General features: G+C 38.6%; 1 protein-coding gene across 1 annotated transcript in view; it reads left to right on the top strand.

Annotated features, from left to right (window-relative positions):
- Positions 1-17,815, top strand: part of LOC149769951 (uncharacterized) — a gene marked incomplete at its 3' end in the record, with an annotated part of 60,740 nt that overhangs the window by 8,808 nt on the left and 34,117 nt on the right. Inside the window, exons 4-8 of the mRNA XM_089949622.1 lie at positions 2,165-2,267; positions 2,980-3,101; positions 6,105-6,365; positions 13,459-14,520; positions 15,041-15,577. Of these exons, the coding sequence (XP_089805748.1) occupies positions 2,165-2,267; positions 2,980-3,101; positions 6,105-6,365; positions 13,459-14,520; positions 15,041-15,577 (2,085 nt within the window). The remainder of the gene's footprint in view (positions 1-2,164; positions 2,268-2,979; positions 3,102-6,104; positions 6,366-13,458; positions 14,521-15,040; positions 15,578-17,815) is intronic.

Genomic DNA, 17,815 nt, shown 5'->3' with positions numbered 1-17,815 from the left:
GTGTTCCCTGTGAAGGACATTGATATGGGAATGATATAGGCCAGGTCGATGTAACATTGACATAGCAATGACCTGTGTATTATGTAGGACTGATCGATGTGAGGGTATTCTGGCATCGCTTTGTACATAATGTGGGTCACGTAGGAATGGTGTTCTGGTATCGCTGTGTGCATAATGTGGGTCAGGTAGAAATGAAAGTGTTCTGGTATCGCTTTGTGCATGATGTATGTCAGGTAGAAATGAGGGTGTTCTTGCATATCTTTGTTCATGATGTGTGCCAGGTAGACGTGAGGGTGTTCTTTCATCACTATTTGTATGATGTGGGTCAAATGGATTTGAAGTTATTCAGGAATCGTCTTGCGCATTGTGTGGGTCAGGTAGATGTAAGGGTGCTCTTGAATCGCTTTGCGCATAATGTAGGTAAGGTGAATGTAAGGGTGTTCTGGCATTGCTATGTGCATGGTGCGGGTCAGGTGCGTTTGATGGTGTTCTGGCATCGCTTTGTGTATAATGTGGGTCAGGTAATAATGAAGTTGGTCTTTTTGCATGATGTGTGTCAGGTATACGTGAGGGCATTCTTGCGTCGTTCTGTGCCTGATGTGGGTCAAGCGGGTTTGAGAGTGTTCTAGAATAGCTTAGCGCATGGCGTTGGTCACGTGGAGGTAAGGGTGTTCTGGAAACGTTGTGTGCGTGGTGTGGGTCAGATGGATGTGTGGGTGTTCTGGAATCGCTTTGTGCATTGTGTGTGTCAGGTGGATATACGGGTGTTCTGGCATCGCTATGTGCATGGTGTTGGTCAGGTGGATGTAAGGGTGTTATGGAATAGCTTTGGGCATCGTGTTGGTCTGGTAGATGTAAGGGTGTTATGGAACCGCATTGTACATGGTTCGGGTCAGGTGGTAAGAATGTTTTGGAACTGCTGTGTGCATGGTGTTGGTCAGATGGGTGTAAGGGTGTTCTGGCATCGCTGTATGATGGTGTTGGTCAGGTGGATGTGAGGGTTTTCTGGCATCACTCTGTGCATGGTATTAGTCAGGTGGATGTAAAGGTGTTGTGGAATCGCTCTGTGCATGGTGTTGGTCAGGTGGATATAAGTGTGTTCTTGAATCACTTTGTGCATGGTTTGGGTCAGGTTGATATGAGGGTGTTCTGGAATCGATGTGTCCAATGTGTTGGTCAGGTGGATGCAAGGATGTTCAGGCATCGCTCTGTGCATGGTGTTTGTCAGGTAAGGATGTTCTAGACAATAATAAGATGTAAACCTTCCACCTTGAAGATCATGTGTCTGGTGCTTCTTATCCTCTGCCCGTTACCGTTTTCTTTCTTTCTTTCTGTATTTCTTTCTTTTCTCTTTCTTTCTTTCTTTTCTTTTCTCTTTCTTTCTTTCTTTCTTTCTTTCTTTCTTTCTTTCTTTCTTGTTCTTCTTCTTCTTATTTTACTTCTTCTTCTTCGTCTTCTCCTGGTTATGAACATTAGTAGCAATAGTAGTAGTAGCAGCAATAGTAGTAGTAATAAAGTAGTATTCTCCCTCAAGGATTCACTCAATATATATTACAGATACGATTACAACAACGGAAACTAATGCTGCTACTACTACTACTACTACTACTACTACTACTACAATTACTGTTGCTAGTATAACTTACGTGTGTTGAATTTAATACAGAAACTATTTAACGCGTATGTGTTATTTTTCCTCATCTCTGTCTATCTAATAATCTGTTTGTACCAGTTCCTTTCGTATTTCAATTTCTAACTCTTATTATGTGTATTTAAAATCTGAACAAACAACTATAGACTTATATATAAAATGTTCCTTTGCTTAGTAGGCATTTGATCCATGTATATATATGGATTTGCCTTTTACCTACACTGTAGCATACTTCGCAGACATCCTTTACAGCCAGGCTGCACAACACCTAGCCCACGAATGTGTTCTGTCCGGCTCTCGTGACAAATTAAACGAACACATAAATCTGGCCCGTGAACAGTAATTATATTAAAGAAATTAGTGTTTGCGGCCCTCGAGTGGTCTTAGAAAATGCAATCTGGCCGTTGGCTGAATAAGGTGATTTCCCCCTGCTTTACAAAATGTTACACTTGTCATTCAATTAGAGAATATCCTATCACTTTCATTTTGTCACAATATTTCTAATTTACATAGGTATATTTTACGGATGTTCCCTTCTTGGTCCAGGTATTGGATACATTGTTGGCGGTACCTTTCTGAACATTTACGTGGATTTTGAACACGTCGACCCACACAGGTAGATAAAGAGACATTACTTTTTCTGATAAAATCAAAAACGAAGTATACATAAAAACAGTGGAATTGATCACATCAATATAAAATTTACGAGATATTCACTTTCTTAAGCATCTAAATTTTACATAATGTCATACAGTTCAAGTCAAGACTCACTCGATGTAATACAGTCCTATAAAGACTCACTCGATGCCATGCGGTCCTATTTAACAGTCACTCGATATCATCCTCTCCTATTTAAGACTAACTCGAGTCATCCGATGTCAATTATATTTACGACTGACTCGATGTAATACAGCCCTAGGTAAGACTCAAATATATACCAATCACCCGATACAATCCAGTCATTGACTCCGCTGATATCATAGTCATACTTAAGACTGCAATAATTATACGTAAGACGCACTAGATGCATGATAGATAGATAGATAGATAGATAGATAGATAGATAGATAGATAGATCGATAGATAGATAGATAGAAAAATAGATATATAGATAGATAAATAGATAGATAGATATAGAGAGAGACAGATAGACAGATAGTTAAGCAGATAGATATATAGAGAGATAGATAATCTATGATAAATGCGCGTTATATTGCATGCTTTGCCAGCAGTAAACTTGCACAATGCCAGAGATGCAATCATAATTCGAGAGAAGCAGTCTCCCAAGAGCAAAGATTACAATCTTTCTTATCTACATATTTTTCTAGATTGATGATAACGACATCTGATCCACGTTGGGTAGGCGCTTGGTGGCTGGGATTTCTCTCGTCCTGTGGCCTCTTCTGGCTTATCGCTGTGCCTCTGTCCGCTTTCGGGGCGGAACTGCCGAGTAAGATTTGTTGTCTAATTTGCAATGACTGTAAATGGAATGCAGTATAGTTATACAGTTAAATAGTCTATTTACGAGGACTCTAAATGGAGTACACTATAATAATGCATGTAAAGTGTCTAATTTCAAGGACTATAAATGGAGTACACTATAGTAATGAAGTAAATAGTCTAATTTCAAGGACTATACATGGAGTACACTATACTAATGAAAGTAAATTGTTTAATTTCAACGACTATAAATGGAGTACACTATAGCAATGAAAGTAAATTGTCTAACATCAAGGACTATATATGGAGTACACTATAGTGATGAAAGTAAATTGCCTAATATCAAGGACTATAAATGGAGTACACTATAGCAATGAAAGTAAATTGTCTAATTTCAAGGACTATATATGGAGTACACTATAGCAATGAAAGTAAATTGCCTAATATCAAGGACTATAAATGGAGTACACTATAGTGATGAAAGTAAATTGCCTAATATCAAGGACTACATATGGAGTACACTATAGTAATGAAAGTAAATTGTCTAATTTCAAGGACTATAAATGGAGTACACTATAGCAATGAAAGTAAATTGTCTAACATCAAGGTCTATATATGGAGTACACTATAGTGATGAAAGTAAATTGCCTAATATCAAGGACTACATATGGAGTACACTATAGTAATGAAAGTAAATTGTCTAGTTTCAAGGACTATAAATGGAGTGCACTATAATAATGAAAGTAAATTGTTTAATTGTCATGAACCATATATGGAGTACACTATAGTAACGAAAGTAAATAGTCTAATTTTCAAATACTTTATATGGTGTGTTGTTATCACCCTTCAGTAGTGCTATACACATATTATGCTTTGCAAAGGAACACAGTTAACTACAGTTTTCTTGTTTGTAACTTAAGATGAGTAACAAGTAAATACACTTTACTTGCATATTCTATTGTCAGGAGTAAATTACATTCCCTTTAGTTGGATATACCTTTGTCAGGAGTAAATTACATTCCCTTTATTTGGATATACCTTTGTCAGGAGTAAATTACATTCCCTTTATTTGGGTATACCTTTGTCAGGAGTAAATTACATTCCCTTTATTTGGATATATCTTTGTCAGGAGTAAATTACATTCGGTTTACTTGTATACTCCTGTGTCCGAAGTAAACTACATTCATTGCGTTTGTATATTCCAATTTCTGGAGTAAATTACATTGGGAGTATTTGCATTTTCACACTTCTGGAGTTATTTACATTCCGTGTTTGTGCTTTTTATTAATTCAGGAATAAATTACAATCCTTTCAATATCATCCGTCAGACCATATAACGTTGCAAACCATGGGACTGAGAAAATGTAGTCATAATTGGGAGGGAAATAGGACAAGGACTAAAATTTTAATATCTCAGGATTGTGTTGTACAGAATACAAGCTTATGACCATAGTAAAAATGTCTAGTGGTCAGCATAAGGGCTACTTTTAACCATGATAAAAACATCTGGTTGTCACAATATAGACTTATTTGATCGTGTTTAAAGCGTGTGGTGGACAAAATAAGGGCATTTTATGACGATGGCAAAAGCGTGTTATGTTCGGCATATATAATTCTTATTACCACAGGGTTGTGGTGGTCAGCATATTTGCTGTTTTTGACCTTGGTATATTGATTTGATTATGAAGCTCCCTTGTCAAGAGTCTTTTTCATGTATCATGAAGCAAATGCCATCCCTTGATGAGTAACGAAATAAAATTAGACCGCCAAACACCAGTTCCTTAACGCAAGCAGACAATATTAACAAAGTTAATATGAATACTCACATGCTATAAGCATAACTCATGCATGCTCTTTCTAACAAACATATTTCGATATATCGCAACAAACCAATTACATTACACGTGTAATAATAATAATAATAATAATAATGATAATAATAATGTGGACTTAATTATGTGTCTAATCTTTAGACGCTCAAAGCTCTTTTCTATATAAGATAACAGGTACATCGAAGACAAGATAAAAAAAAAAAAAACAAACACCATACAATTTCAAAACAAAGAGAGGTTGTTAGGCTACCTTGGATACCATGCAATAATTGAATTGTATTTATCACACAGATGTTTCTGTTAGTAGCAAACAGAGATCAAGGGTTGGGAACCGATACGATGAGACTGCATATGATGCAGATTTGATCCGATACAAGTTAGATGGACACTAACGAAGACCATATCAAATTATCATCAGGTCTATGCAGAATCCAGTTTAAAATACGACCATGATTATCGTTGGTTTGGCTAACTGAATCTTTATGATTGACAATGTGAATAGAATCAAGGAGTGGTTAATGCGGTTGGGTTTCCAGGACAGTCACCTATTGAATTTCTATACTCCGTGATGTTAAAAAACTGCTACAAAAGGAGAGATTCGGCCAGTTATTTGTTGTTTTTTGTGTGGTTGTATTATTGTTTAGTTTGCTAGGATGAGGGCGGTAGAGATTGAACTGGACGGACCTTTGTTCCATTGTATGTGTAGTCTGGAATAGTTCAAACGAAGTGTGCTCGAAATTGAAATGTGTACTGCAGTTAAGACGGTAAGTAATGGAGTTCTATGCTATGAAAGCTTGAGGTAACTGAACGGACCTTTGTTCCATTGCATGTGTAGTCTGGACTAGTTCAAACGATGTGTTTTCGAAATTGAAAGGTGTACTGTAGTTAAGACGGTGAGTAATGGAGTTCTTTGCTCTGAAAACTATTTCGCCTTCTACGTAGGGTATATGCGTAACGGCCCAAAGCCATTGTCTGGACACTCCTCGCGGCGATCGGTTCTGAACAGATACGGTCGAAATTATGCTGAAGGTGATATCAAATGGGAAGATTGAATTACAGATACATTTTTGCGGATAGTAGATTTAATTCGGAATAGGGGAAGAGGAGTCCTTACTGTGCATGCATGTCTGTCATTTTATTATTTAAACACATACACATCTTTCCACTGATATTTCATTAAGCATCTAGAAGCATCCGTGAAAACAGAGTAAGTCCGATGTACAATGACGACGGAAAATCACATGCAGGTTTTGAAAATGAGGCCATCTCCATTCGGAAGTTTCCGGCAGCCGTGTGTCGTCTCCTGAGGAACCCGACTTACGTCTGTTTCACTATTGCTGGAGCAGCCGAGGGAATCATTAATTCCGGTACGGCGACATTCCTGCCGAAATTTATTCAAAACCAGTACAACAAGTCAGCCGGCAATGCAGCTATTCTTACAGGTAAGATTAAGATTTGGATTTTATAACGTAGCTTTAACAATTTGAGTCATATCGAATTCTGCAGTGTATCAATTTATAGTGACGTATGCCACTTGGGAATCATGCCGCAGACATATAGGCCTATAGCATTATGGTCCACCCTGTTACATTATCCTGACACCTGGCCGACCAGTCCTGACACTAACGTCTTCATGATTAACGCCTAGAGAGGCATCTGCAAGTACTATTTTTATAAGTTTTTGGTATGACTCGGCTACGGTTCGATCCAACGACCTCCCGCATCAGAGACAGACGCTCTAGCCACATATACCATCGGAGCGGTCTTACATCTAAGAATCCTAACGGCTAATCTTCCAATCTGGGAAACATTGGGGCTATGAGTAATGGAAACACATGTGATGTGTCTGACTATGATGGAAACACATGTGATGTGTCTGACTATGATGGAAACACATGTGATGTGTCTGACTATGATGGAAACACATGTGATGTGTCTGACTATGATGAAAACACATATTATGTGTCTGACTATGATGGAAACACATGTGATGTGTCTGACTGATGGAAACACATGTGATGTGTCTGGCTATGATCCTACACATAGTCCAGAAAAGGAAAATCCATGTAGTTTAGACATGTACAAAAAATGGAAGGACAAAGAGATAAGCAGCCAGTCAGAAAAAATATCTAGGTACTTGTAATGTTAGTGGGCTACCAAATTTGCAAATATGTTATCAGTACATCCGCGTGACCATCTATTTGTCTGTATTTCCGTCTGCCTCTCTACGGCGGTCCCTGATCATAAACATTTGAATACGCACTTACACATGCATATTGGTGCTCAAATAAACGGTACCAGTGTAAATCCAGAAGAGAATAAGATAAGAGTGTTATGTTTGAAAAGTGTGAAATAAAATAAGAGTTATGTCTGAAAAGTGTAATAAACAGTATACAACAAATTCTTATTATATCTGAAGAGTGTGGTGTAAAATAAAAATATTTAATTTGAAACGTTTGGTATAAAATTAGAGAGTATTATATTTGAATAGTGTGGTTTAGAAAGGGTCTTATTTTTGAAAAGTTGTATAAAATTAAAGAATAATTAATCTGAATAGTATTGTATAATGTTTTCTAATTGGCAAAAACACTATACAACAAATTCCTTTTATATCTGAAAAGTGTTGTGCAAAATAAAAATGTTTGGCATAAAATTAAAGACTGTTGTATTTGGAAAGTGTGATATAGAAAGGGTATTAGGTTTGAAAAGTTGTATCATATAAAAGAGCATTTTATTTGAAAAGTATGGTGAAAGCCTTTTTTGACAAGTGTTGTATAAAATAAAAGTGTGTTATATCTCGAAACTTTGGTATTAAATAAAAGCGTATTATATTGTAAAAGCATGGCATTAAAAAAAGACAATATATAGATATTTGACTTGTACTTGTACACACATGACATATTAACTTTGTTTCTTTCATGTTGAACTGTTCAATGTCTGTCTGATTTACAATTATACTGTCTATAGCTCATGATTAAGACGGTCAAAGATGGAGGAATTATGCAAGTTGTCGTTGGCTTGGATCAGTATGGTATTGAACCAAATGGTTGGAGGGGGTCTATTTTTAAACTGCAATCCGCTGTTGGTTTAAATTTACAAATATGGTTGTCATAGATATAATTTTTTTCAAGATGGTTTGAGTAAAACTATGATGAATAACATTGTTTTAAAATAGGAAATGCTGGTAATTTCTACTCTAATTAGCTAAAGAATGTTATTAATAATAGTAGGAAATGCTGGTAATTTCTACTCTAATTAGCTATAGAATGTTATTAATAACAGTAGGAAATGCTGGTAATTTCTACCCTAATTAGCTACAGAATGTTATTAATAATACTAGGAAATGCTGGTAATTTCTACACTAATTAGCTACAGAATGTTATTAATAATAGTAGGAAATGCTGGTTATTTCTACACTAATTAGCTACAGAATGTTATTATCAATAGTAGGAATAGCTGGTTATTTCTACACTAATTAGCTACAGAATGTTATTAATAATAGTAGGAGTAGCTGGTTATTTCAACACTAATTAGCTACAGAATGTTATTAATAATAGTAGGAATAGCTGGTTATTTCTACACTAATTAGCTACATAATGTCATTAATAATAGTAAGAAATGCTGGTTATTTCTACACTAATTAGCTACAGAACGTTATTAATGATAGTAGGAGTAGCTGGTTATTTTTACACTAATTAGCTACAGAATGTTATTAATACTAGTAGGAGTAGCTGGTTATTTCAACACTAATTAGCTACATAATGTTATTAATAATAGTAGGAAATGCTGGTAATTTCTACACTAATTAGCTACAGAATGTTATTAATAATAGCAGGAAATGCTGGTTATTTCTACACTAATTAGCTACAGAATGTTATTATTAATAGTAGGAATAGCTGGTTATTTCTACACTAATTAGCTACAGAATGTTATTAATAATAGTAGGAGTAGCTGGTTATTTCAACACTAATTAGCTACAGAATGTTATTAATAATAGTAGGAATAGCTGGTTATTTCTACACTAATTAGCTACATAATGCCATTAATAATAGTAAGAAATGCTGGTTATTTCTACACTAATTAGCTAAAGAACGTTATTAATAATAGTAGGAGTAGCTGGTTATTTCTACACTAATTAGCTACAGAATGTTATTAATAATAGTAGGAGTAGCTGGTTATTTCAACACTAATTAGCTACATAATGTTATTAATAATAGTAGGAAATGCTGGTAATTTCTACACTAATTAGCTACAGAATGTTATTAATAATAGTAGGAATAGCTGGTTATTTCTACACTAATTAGATACAGAATGTTATTGATAATAGTAAGAAATGCTGGTTATTTCTACTCTAATTAGCTACAGAATGTTATTAATAATAGTAGGAAATGCTGGTAATTTCCACACTAATTAGCTACAGAATGATATTAATAACAGTAGGAATAGCTGGTTATTTCTACTCTAATTAGCTACAGAACGTTATTAATAATAGTAGGAGTAGCTGGTTATTTCTACACTAATTAGCTACAGAATGTTATTAATAATAGTAGGAATAGCTGGTAATTTCTACACTAATTAGCTACAGAATGTTATTAATAATAGTAGGAATAGCTGGTTATTTCTACACTAATTAGATACAGAATGTTATTGATAATAGTAAGAAATGCTGGTTATTTCTACTCTAATTAGCTACAGAATGTTATTAATAATAGTAGGAAATGCTGGTAATTTCCACACTAATTAGCTACAGAATGATATTAATAACAGTAGGAATAGCTGGTTATTTCTACTCTAATTAGCTACAGAACGTTATTAATAATAGTAGGAGTAGCTGGTTATTTCTACACTAATTAGCTACAGAATGTTATTAATAATAGTAGGAATAGCTGGTAATTTCTACACTAATTAGCTACAGAATGTTATTAATAATAGTAGGAATAGCTGGTTATTTCTACACTAATTAGATACAGAATGTTATTGATAATAGTAAGAAATGCTGGTTATTTCTACTCTAATTAGCTACAGAATGTTATTAATAATAGTAGGAAATGCTGGTAATTTCCACACTAATTAGCTACAGAATGATATTAATAACAGTAGGAATAGCTGGTTATTTCTACTCTAATTAGCTACAGAACGTTATTAATAATAGTAGGAGTAGCTGGTTATTTCTACACTAATTAGCTACAGAATGTTATTAATAATAGTAGGAATAGCTGGTTATTTCTACTCTAATTAGCTACATAATGTTATTAATAATAGCAGGAATAGCTGGTTATTTCTACACTAATTAGCTACATAATGTTATTAATAATAGTAGGAGTAGCTGGTAATTTCTACACTAATTAGCTACAGAATGTTATTAATAATAGTAGGAGTAGCTGGTTATTTCAACACTAATTAGCTACAGAATGTTATTAATAATAGTAGGAAATGCTGGTAATTTCTACACTAATTAGCTACAGAATGTTATTAATAACAGTAGGAATAGCTGGTTATTTCTACTCTAATTAGCTACATAATGTTATTAATAATAGCAGGAATAGCTGGTTAGTTCTACACTAATTAGCTACATAATCTTATTAATAATAGTAGGAATAGCTGGTTATTTCTACACTAATTAGCTACAGAATGGTATTGATAATAGTAGGAATAGCTGGTTATTTCTACACTAATTAGCTACATAATGGTATTGATAATAGTAAGAAATGCTGGTTATTTCTACATTAATTAGCTACATAATGTTATTAATAATAGCAAGAAATGCTGGTTATTTCTACACTAATTAGCTACAGAACGTTATTAATAATAGTCGGTGTGAAGTGGCAAATTTTATGTCGATCTAACAAGAATACATTAGCTGAGACCAGACAACCATTAATTAGATTTATGGAGACAAGCGGGTATCATATCGCCATACTACCGTGTACGGTAATGTCCTTTAGAGGGAGAATTCTGTTCCTAATTAAACATTTGTTTATACAGCAGCCAGGCGGATAATTTAGGACAAGGAAAACTTCATTTTCGTGGTAAAGTTGTCACAATTGAGAGAACGCAGAAACTCTGTTACTCAAACTACCAGGGTCAAGTTGACCCTGACTTTGGCGCCTCTGGAAAAAGGGCGGCAGAGATATTTGATTCTGATTGGTACGTTAAATGAGAGGGCGTGTTCCAACACAAAATTTCATAGGTTTTAATATCGCCTGCATCGAATTTTAATCAGTCTAAGCTTTTCCTACAAGAGGAAACCCCAAAGGTTACGACTCCGAGGATCTGCAAGAAATTCTCGTAAAAAGGGAACTGTTGTCCAAAAAGGGGACGATTGTCGAAAGGAACCGACGAACTAATTTACCGATTAGAGGGAGAAACGTGACAACAAAGGGGGAAAATAGCGCGAGAGACGTATAGAATGAATGAGGGATGTTATTCTGAGACCTATACGGAGAAGCATAGAGAAGAGTGCAGTGAGACATATAATCCTGTGACGCAACCCTGCGACGTATTAATCTCTGAAGAACTATTTTGAGAGTGTCCTGAGACGGGTGGTAGAAAGTATCATCCCGAGATCCAAAGGGTCTGAACAGCGACAGAGGAAGCAAAAACAGACTGAGGACGAGCCGGTTATGAAATCGTACAAGACGTTGACTTCGATTGTTCACTCGATCCAATGATGAACTAAATCTATCAGTAACAGATCGGCTATCTTATTTAGATCCATTTGCGTTTTCTTTGTATTTCGGTGAAAGTTAAATTTCTAAAAGCAGAGTACATTCCTGATGTAATGAATTTTCACAGTGTTTGTATGTAATTGATTAAATTGTTTGTTTACATGTACGGGGGCTCGTGTTGGTTTGTTCTATATACCTGCTCAGATCTCTATCTATTCCACCTATAAGTTTCACCACTTATATTTATATTTACTCGAACCGGGCAATAACATCGAGGGCGGTCAACCCCTAGATAACGAAAACCAAATACGGAGGGACATTCACTCCCCCCGTGTAACAATTTGGGAGCTTTCGTCCGGGATATCAGAACATTTTCATTCGAGTAAAAGAGTCTGATCAAATATAGAACAAAATTAGTATCTAGATAGTGATAATTCCATTATTACTATAAGAAATAAGGAGCAGAGTGAATCGAGTCATTGTCTGCTATTTTGTTTATATATATATATATATATATATATATATATATATATATATATATATATATATATATATATATATATATATATATATATATATATATATATATTGTGCATGCTAATTTATTGCCATTTCTTTTCATATTGTGATGAGAATATTGTAAGAATTGAGACACATACCTTTGCTATCAAGTCGTATTCTAAATTTGTGGGGTAAAGTGGAAAATTTCCTTTGTATTCTCTTGTGAGAAGAGATATTTAGGCAAAGCCTGCAGTAATAAATTACGCCTTGTTAGTGGTTAAGCGCTGCACTAATTTGGGGAGGCATTCCAGCTGCGTACTGCCCGTTTATTTATTGATTGATTGGTACAGGGACCGTCTGGTTTAACTGAGTCAGGCATACGATAAATACGTGAGGGGCTATTTTCAAATAGGGCAGTAAAACTTAAGTTATAGGTAAAAGACTTAATTCTTGTGTCACCTTACAAGTAGACCAGGATGGCGACAGACAGACAATTAGTTAGGGAATTTAAGTCAATAGGAAGAGAGGAATTAGGTTACGACGGAACTCAGCTGAATTTGTCGAACGAAGTGTTAGGGAACACAAGGAGCAATTAGCCGCGGAACGAGAGAAGGACAGACAAGCAGCTGAGCGTGAACGAGAGAAAGACAGACAAGCAGCTGAGCGTGAACGAGAGAAAGACAGACAAGCAGCTGAGCGTGAGCGAGATCTCGAATTAGCCAGATTGCAGGCCGAGGAAAGGGAACGAGAGAAAGACAGACAAGCAGCTGAACGAGAGTTCGAACTAGCCAGATTGCAGGCCGAGGAGAAATCTAAAGAACGCGAACATATGTTAGCCATGGAGAGACTGAGGATCGAAGCCGAGTTCAGGAGGGGTGAAGATCTGAACGAACGTCCAGGGTCCACAAGTAGACGATCTGAAGACAGACGACCAATACAGATCATCATGCCCATGTTCAATGACAAGGACGAAATTGTTGACAACTTTTTGACACAGTTCGAAAAGTTGGCACTGGTTCATCAGCTACCCAGAGATCAGTGGGCTATCAATGTTTCAGCATTCTTACAGGGAGCCGTGAAAGACGTCTACCACAATATGACACCGGAGGAGATAGACGACTACGACGCTCTGAAGAAAGCGCTACTACGGCACTATAAGCTGTCGGAGAAACGTTCCGGAAACTCTTTAGAGAATCGTCGAAAAAAGCTACCGAAACGCACGCGCAATTCCATAGCCAAGTACGCGTAATTTTTGATAAATGGATGAAAATGTCTGGCACCGCGCTAACGTATGAAGGCATACGCGAAGAAATTTTGAAAGAGCACGTCTTAAGTATGTACAGGAAGGATTTAATTGTATTTTTAGCGGAGCGTGAGTTCTCGACCTTGGATGACATAAGCGTGATGGCCGAGCGCTATGAGAGCGCGCACTCGCGTCCAACCACCTGGGGTGGCAGGGACCGACCTGGAATCGGCGAGCATAGAAAGACCACTGAGGTGGCACCCCAAAGACGGAATGGACAGAATGGTGGGAGGCCAGGGGCCGGAAATCTCAGCCGAGAACATTTCCGTGGGTCGGGGAAGACTCAGGGGGTAGAGAAAGATGCCACGGGGAGGAAATGTGAGCCGGTGTGTTACGGCTGCAACAGACCAGGCCATGTCGTTAAGGATTGTAGGAAGTATCGTCCGACAACGATTAATTCGGTAACTCCGAATACTGTTAAGAGACAAGAAACAGTGGAGTTGACTAACACAGCAGTAGCTACGGTTAACGGTGAGAGGGCAACCGTACTGTATGATACTGGCTGCAGTTATCCTGTCTTGGTGGATAGTAAGTATGTCAAGGCTGGGGATTATACAGGCGAGACGGTTGAAGTCCAGTTTGCTAACCGGACGAAGGATTCGCTTCCGGTCGTTACCATTGATCTTGATTCGCCGTATGTAAAGGGACGAATTCAAGCAGCGTGTTTGTTGGGACTGTCTCATGATGTAATATTAGGGCGTAGGTATGTGTTGCCGCAACCTAACCCTATGACGTGTACACCTGTATGCGTCGGGTCTGTTGAGACGAGGGCTATGAAGCGAAGGTCAGGGTCAAAGCCGCTACGACCCACGACTTCGATCATAGACAATTTGCTACCTGGCGAGTTGAGGAAACTTCAAGAGGAAGATTTGTCTCTCAACAAGGTACGCAAGTACGCAAAAGATGGGTCTATACGGAGAATGCCAGACGGCGAGGTAAAGTTCGCGACGAAACGCGGTATTTTGTATCGGTACGCCAAGAAAGGGACCGATACGTTCAAGCAAGTTGTTGTGCCCAGAGCGAAGCGAACAGAAGTGCTTAGGCTGGCACATGAGGGTCTACTTGGAAGCCACATGGGCGTGGCGAAGACCAGAGATAGGTTGGTGAGGCAGTTCTACTGGCCAGGTGTGTATGGGTATGTTCGGAGGTATTGTTTGTCGTGCGACAAGTGTCAGCGGGTGGCACCCAAGACCTCCCATCGCCCGGTGCCACTAGGAACCACCCCACTGATTGACGAACCTTTCTCGAGGGTGGCGATGGACTTGGTAGGTCCGATAAAGCCGGCGGCAGAAAGCGGTAATCGTTATATATTAACGATAGTAGATTACGCCACTCGGTACCCAGAGGCAGTGGCCTTGAAGAACATTGACTCAGTCACGGTGGCTGAGGCCTTGTTTGGAGTTTGGTCTAGAGTTGTGTCCCTGAGGAGATACTGACTGACCAGGGGACGCAGTTCGTGAGCCAGGTGATGGAAGAAGTAAATAGATTACTATCTATTAGACACCTGACGACTACCCCGTATCACCCGCAGTGTAATGGTTTGGTGGAGGTCGACCTAGGGATTGGGATCGATACCTTCCTGCGATACTGTTTGCGTATCGAGAAGTGCCACAGGCAAGTTTGGGTTTTTCACCTTTTGAATTAGTATATGGAAGGACAGTCAGGGGACCCATCGCTGTGTTAAAACAATTATGGACGGATGAGAAAGCATCGGAGGAAGTGCGAACAACATACCAATACGTTGTTGATCTCCGCAACAAGCTGGAAGAGGTTTCGAAATTGGCTCAGGAGAATCTCTGTGACGCAAGGGGACGTCAAGCCAAATATTACAACAAAAGGACGAAGGAACGTCACTTCGAGGTGGGTGACAAGGTGTTGGTGTTGCTACCGTTAGAACACAACAAACTTCAAGTCTTATGGAGGGGACCATTCGTGGTAACGGAGAGAAAAGGTGGACAGAACTACCGTATCCGGGTAGGAGACAAGGAGAAGTTGTACCACTTAAATCTCTTGAAACGTTACCGTGAAAGAGAAACACCCACAGAGTTCGTGGTAGCTACAGTTGTAACAGAAGAAGTCGACGACAACGGAGGAGAGGCGGAAGTACTCCCTAGTTGTCCTTTGACGAGGGAAGAAACCTACGTCGACGTTGTGCTTGACGGGACGTTAACATCAGAGCAACGTAAGGAAGTGGAGTCGTTACTCCAAGATTATTCAAGCGTCTTGACAGAACGACCTGGCAAGACGGAGTTGGAAGAGTTCACCCTGAAATTACTGGATGAGAAACCAGTGAAGTTAAGGCCATATCCGCTACCCTATGCAAAATGAGAAACTGTCCGAAATGAAGTTCAATCTATGTTAGACTTGGGAGTTATAGAACGCACGGAGTCGGCGTATAGCTCTCCTGTTGTGTTAGTGCAGAAGAAAGACGGTACACACAGATTTTGCGTCGATTACAGGAAGTTGAACAGGATCACGGAATTTCAAGTGGAACTTTTGCCTGACCCTGAGTCCATATTTGCCGGGGTGACCAACGCGAAATATTTTTCGAAAATCGATCTGTCCAAGGGATACTGGCAAATACCAGTTCGAAGTGAAGACAGAGCAAAACTCGCCTTCGCAACTCCTGATGGGACCTACCAGTGGGTAGTCATGCCATTCGGGGTCCAGAATGCGCCGAGTGTCTTCACACGTATGATGCGAAAACTACTTGAAGCATTAAGGGGGACTGGAGTTTCAAACTTCATGGACGATTTACTCTTAGCGACAGCTACTTGGGACGATCATATCATTCTGTTGAAAAATGTTTTGGAGCGACTTCGACAAACGGGACTGACCGCACGACCATCTAAGTGCCATATAGGGTTTACAAAACTAACCTGCTTAGGTCATACCCTCAGCGAAGACGCGTTAACCCCAGATAGCTCAAAGGTCGACCAACTTAGGGACGCGATACGACCGACCACTAAGACGGAAGTTCGATCTTTCTTGGGACTGGCAGGGTATTATCGTCGATATGTTGCTAACTTCAGCGCTATTGCAAGCCCTTTAACGGATTTAACTCGAGAAAAAGCTCCGACTAAAGTTATATGGACAGACGCATGTGAACGAGCATTTCAGACGTTAAAGGACAGACTGACGTCAGACGCAGTAGTGAAATTGCCTGATGTGACCTGAGATTTTGTCTTACGTACTGACGCGTGTGAAAGAGGTTTAGGGGCAGTGTTATTACAAGAGCATGACGGAAGCTTATTCCCAGTTGCTTACAGTAGCAGGAAATTGTCGACTGCAGAAAGTAATTATTCGGTATCTGAGAAAGAATGCTTGGCGATTATCTTTGGGATAACTAAATTTCAACGTTACTTGTATGGACGAAAATTTATTTTGGAAACTGACCACCAACCACTAGCAAATTTAACTCAAGCTAAGTTGACAAATGGACGACTAATGAGATGGTCATTATTTCTACAGCAGTACCAAGTCCAGGTACGATACATTAAAGGCAGCGAGAATGTAGGAGCTGACTGCTTAAGTAGACTAGGGACGTCTGAGGTGAAGGGTTCACCTGAGGTCGTGTAACTGAATAAGATTAGATCTCCAAAAGTTTGGAGAGCAAAATCCCTGATTTTACTCTTCAAGGGGGGGGGGGGTGGCCTATGTGAAGTGGCAAATTTTATGTCGATCTAACAAGAATACATTAGCTGAGACCAGACAACCATTAATTAGATTTATGGAGACAAGCGCGTATCATATCGCCATACTACCGTGTACGGTAATGTCCTTTAGAGGGAGAATTCTGTTCCTAATTAAACATTTGTTTATACAGCAGCCAGGCGGATAATTTAGGACAAGGAAAACTTTATCTTCATGGTAAAGTTGTCACAATTGAGAGAACGCAGAAACTCTGTTACTCAAACTACCAGGGTCAAGTTGACCCTGACTTTGGCGCCTCTGGAAAAAGGGCGGCAGAGATATTTGATTCTGATTGGTATGTTAAATGAGATGGCGTGTTCCAACACAAAATTTCATAGGTTTTAATATCGCCCGCATCGAATTTTAATCAGTCTAAGCTTTTCCTACAAGAGGAAACCCCAAAGGTTACGACTCCGAGGATCTGCAAGAAATTCTTGTAAAAAGGGAACTGTTGTCCAAAAAGGGGACGATTGTCGAAAGGAACCGACGAACTAATTTACCGATTAGAGGGAGAAACGTGACAGCAAAGGGGGAAAATAGCTCCAGAGACGTATAGAACGAATGAGGGATGTTATTCTGAGACCTATACGGAGAAGCATAGAGAAGAGTGCAGTGAGACATATAATCCTGTGACGCAACCCTGCGACGTATTAATCTCTGAAGAAGTATTTTGAGAGTGTCCTGAGACGGGTGTAGAAAGTATCATCCCGAGATCCAAGGGGTCTGA

Source organism: Sinohyriopsis cumingii, unplaced genomic scaffold (assembly GCF_028554795.1).
Source record: "Sinohyriopsis cumingii isolate HCF-2022 unplaced genomic scaffold, ASM2855479v2 utg002963l, whole genome shotgun sequence".
NCBI classification, from domain to species: Eukaryota; Metazoa; Mollusca; class Bivalvia; order Unionida; family Unionidae; genus Sinohyriopsis; species Sinohyriopsis cumingii.
Note: the sequence above shows the minus strand (reverse complement) of the source record. Positions and strands in the feature narration are given on the sequence as shown.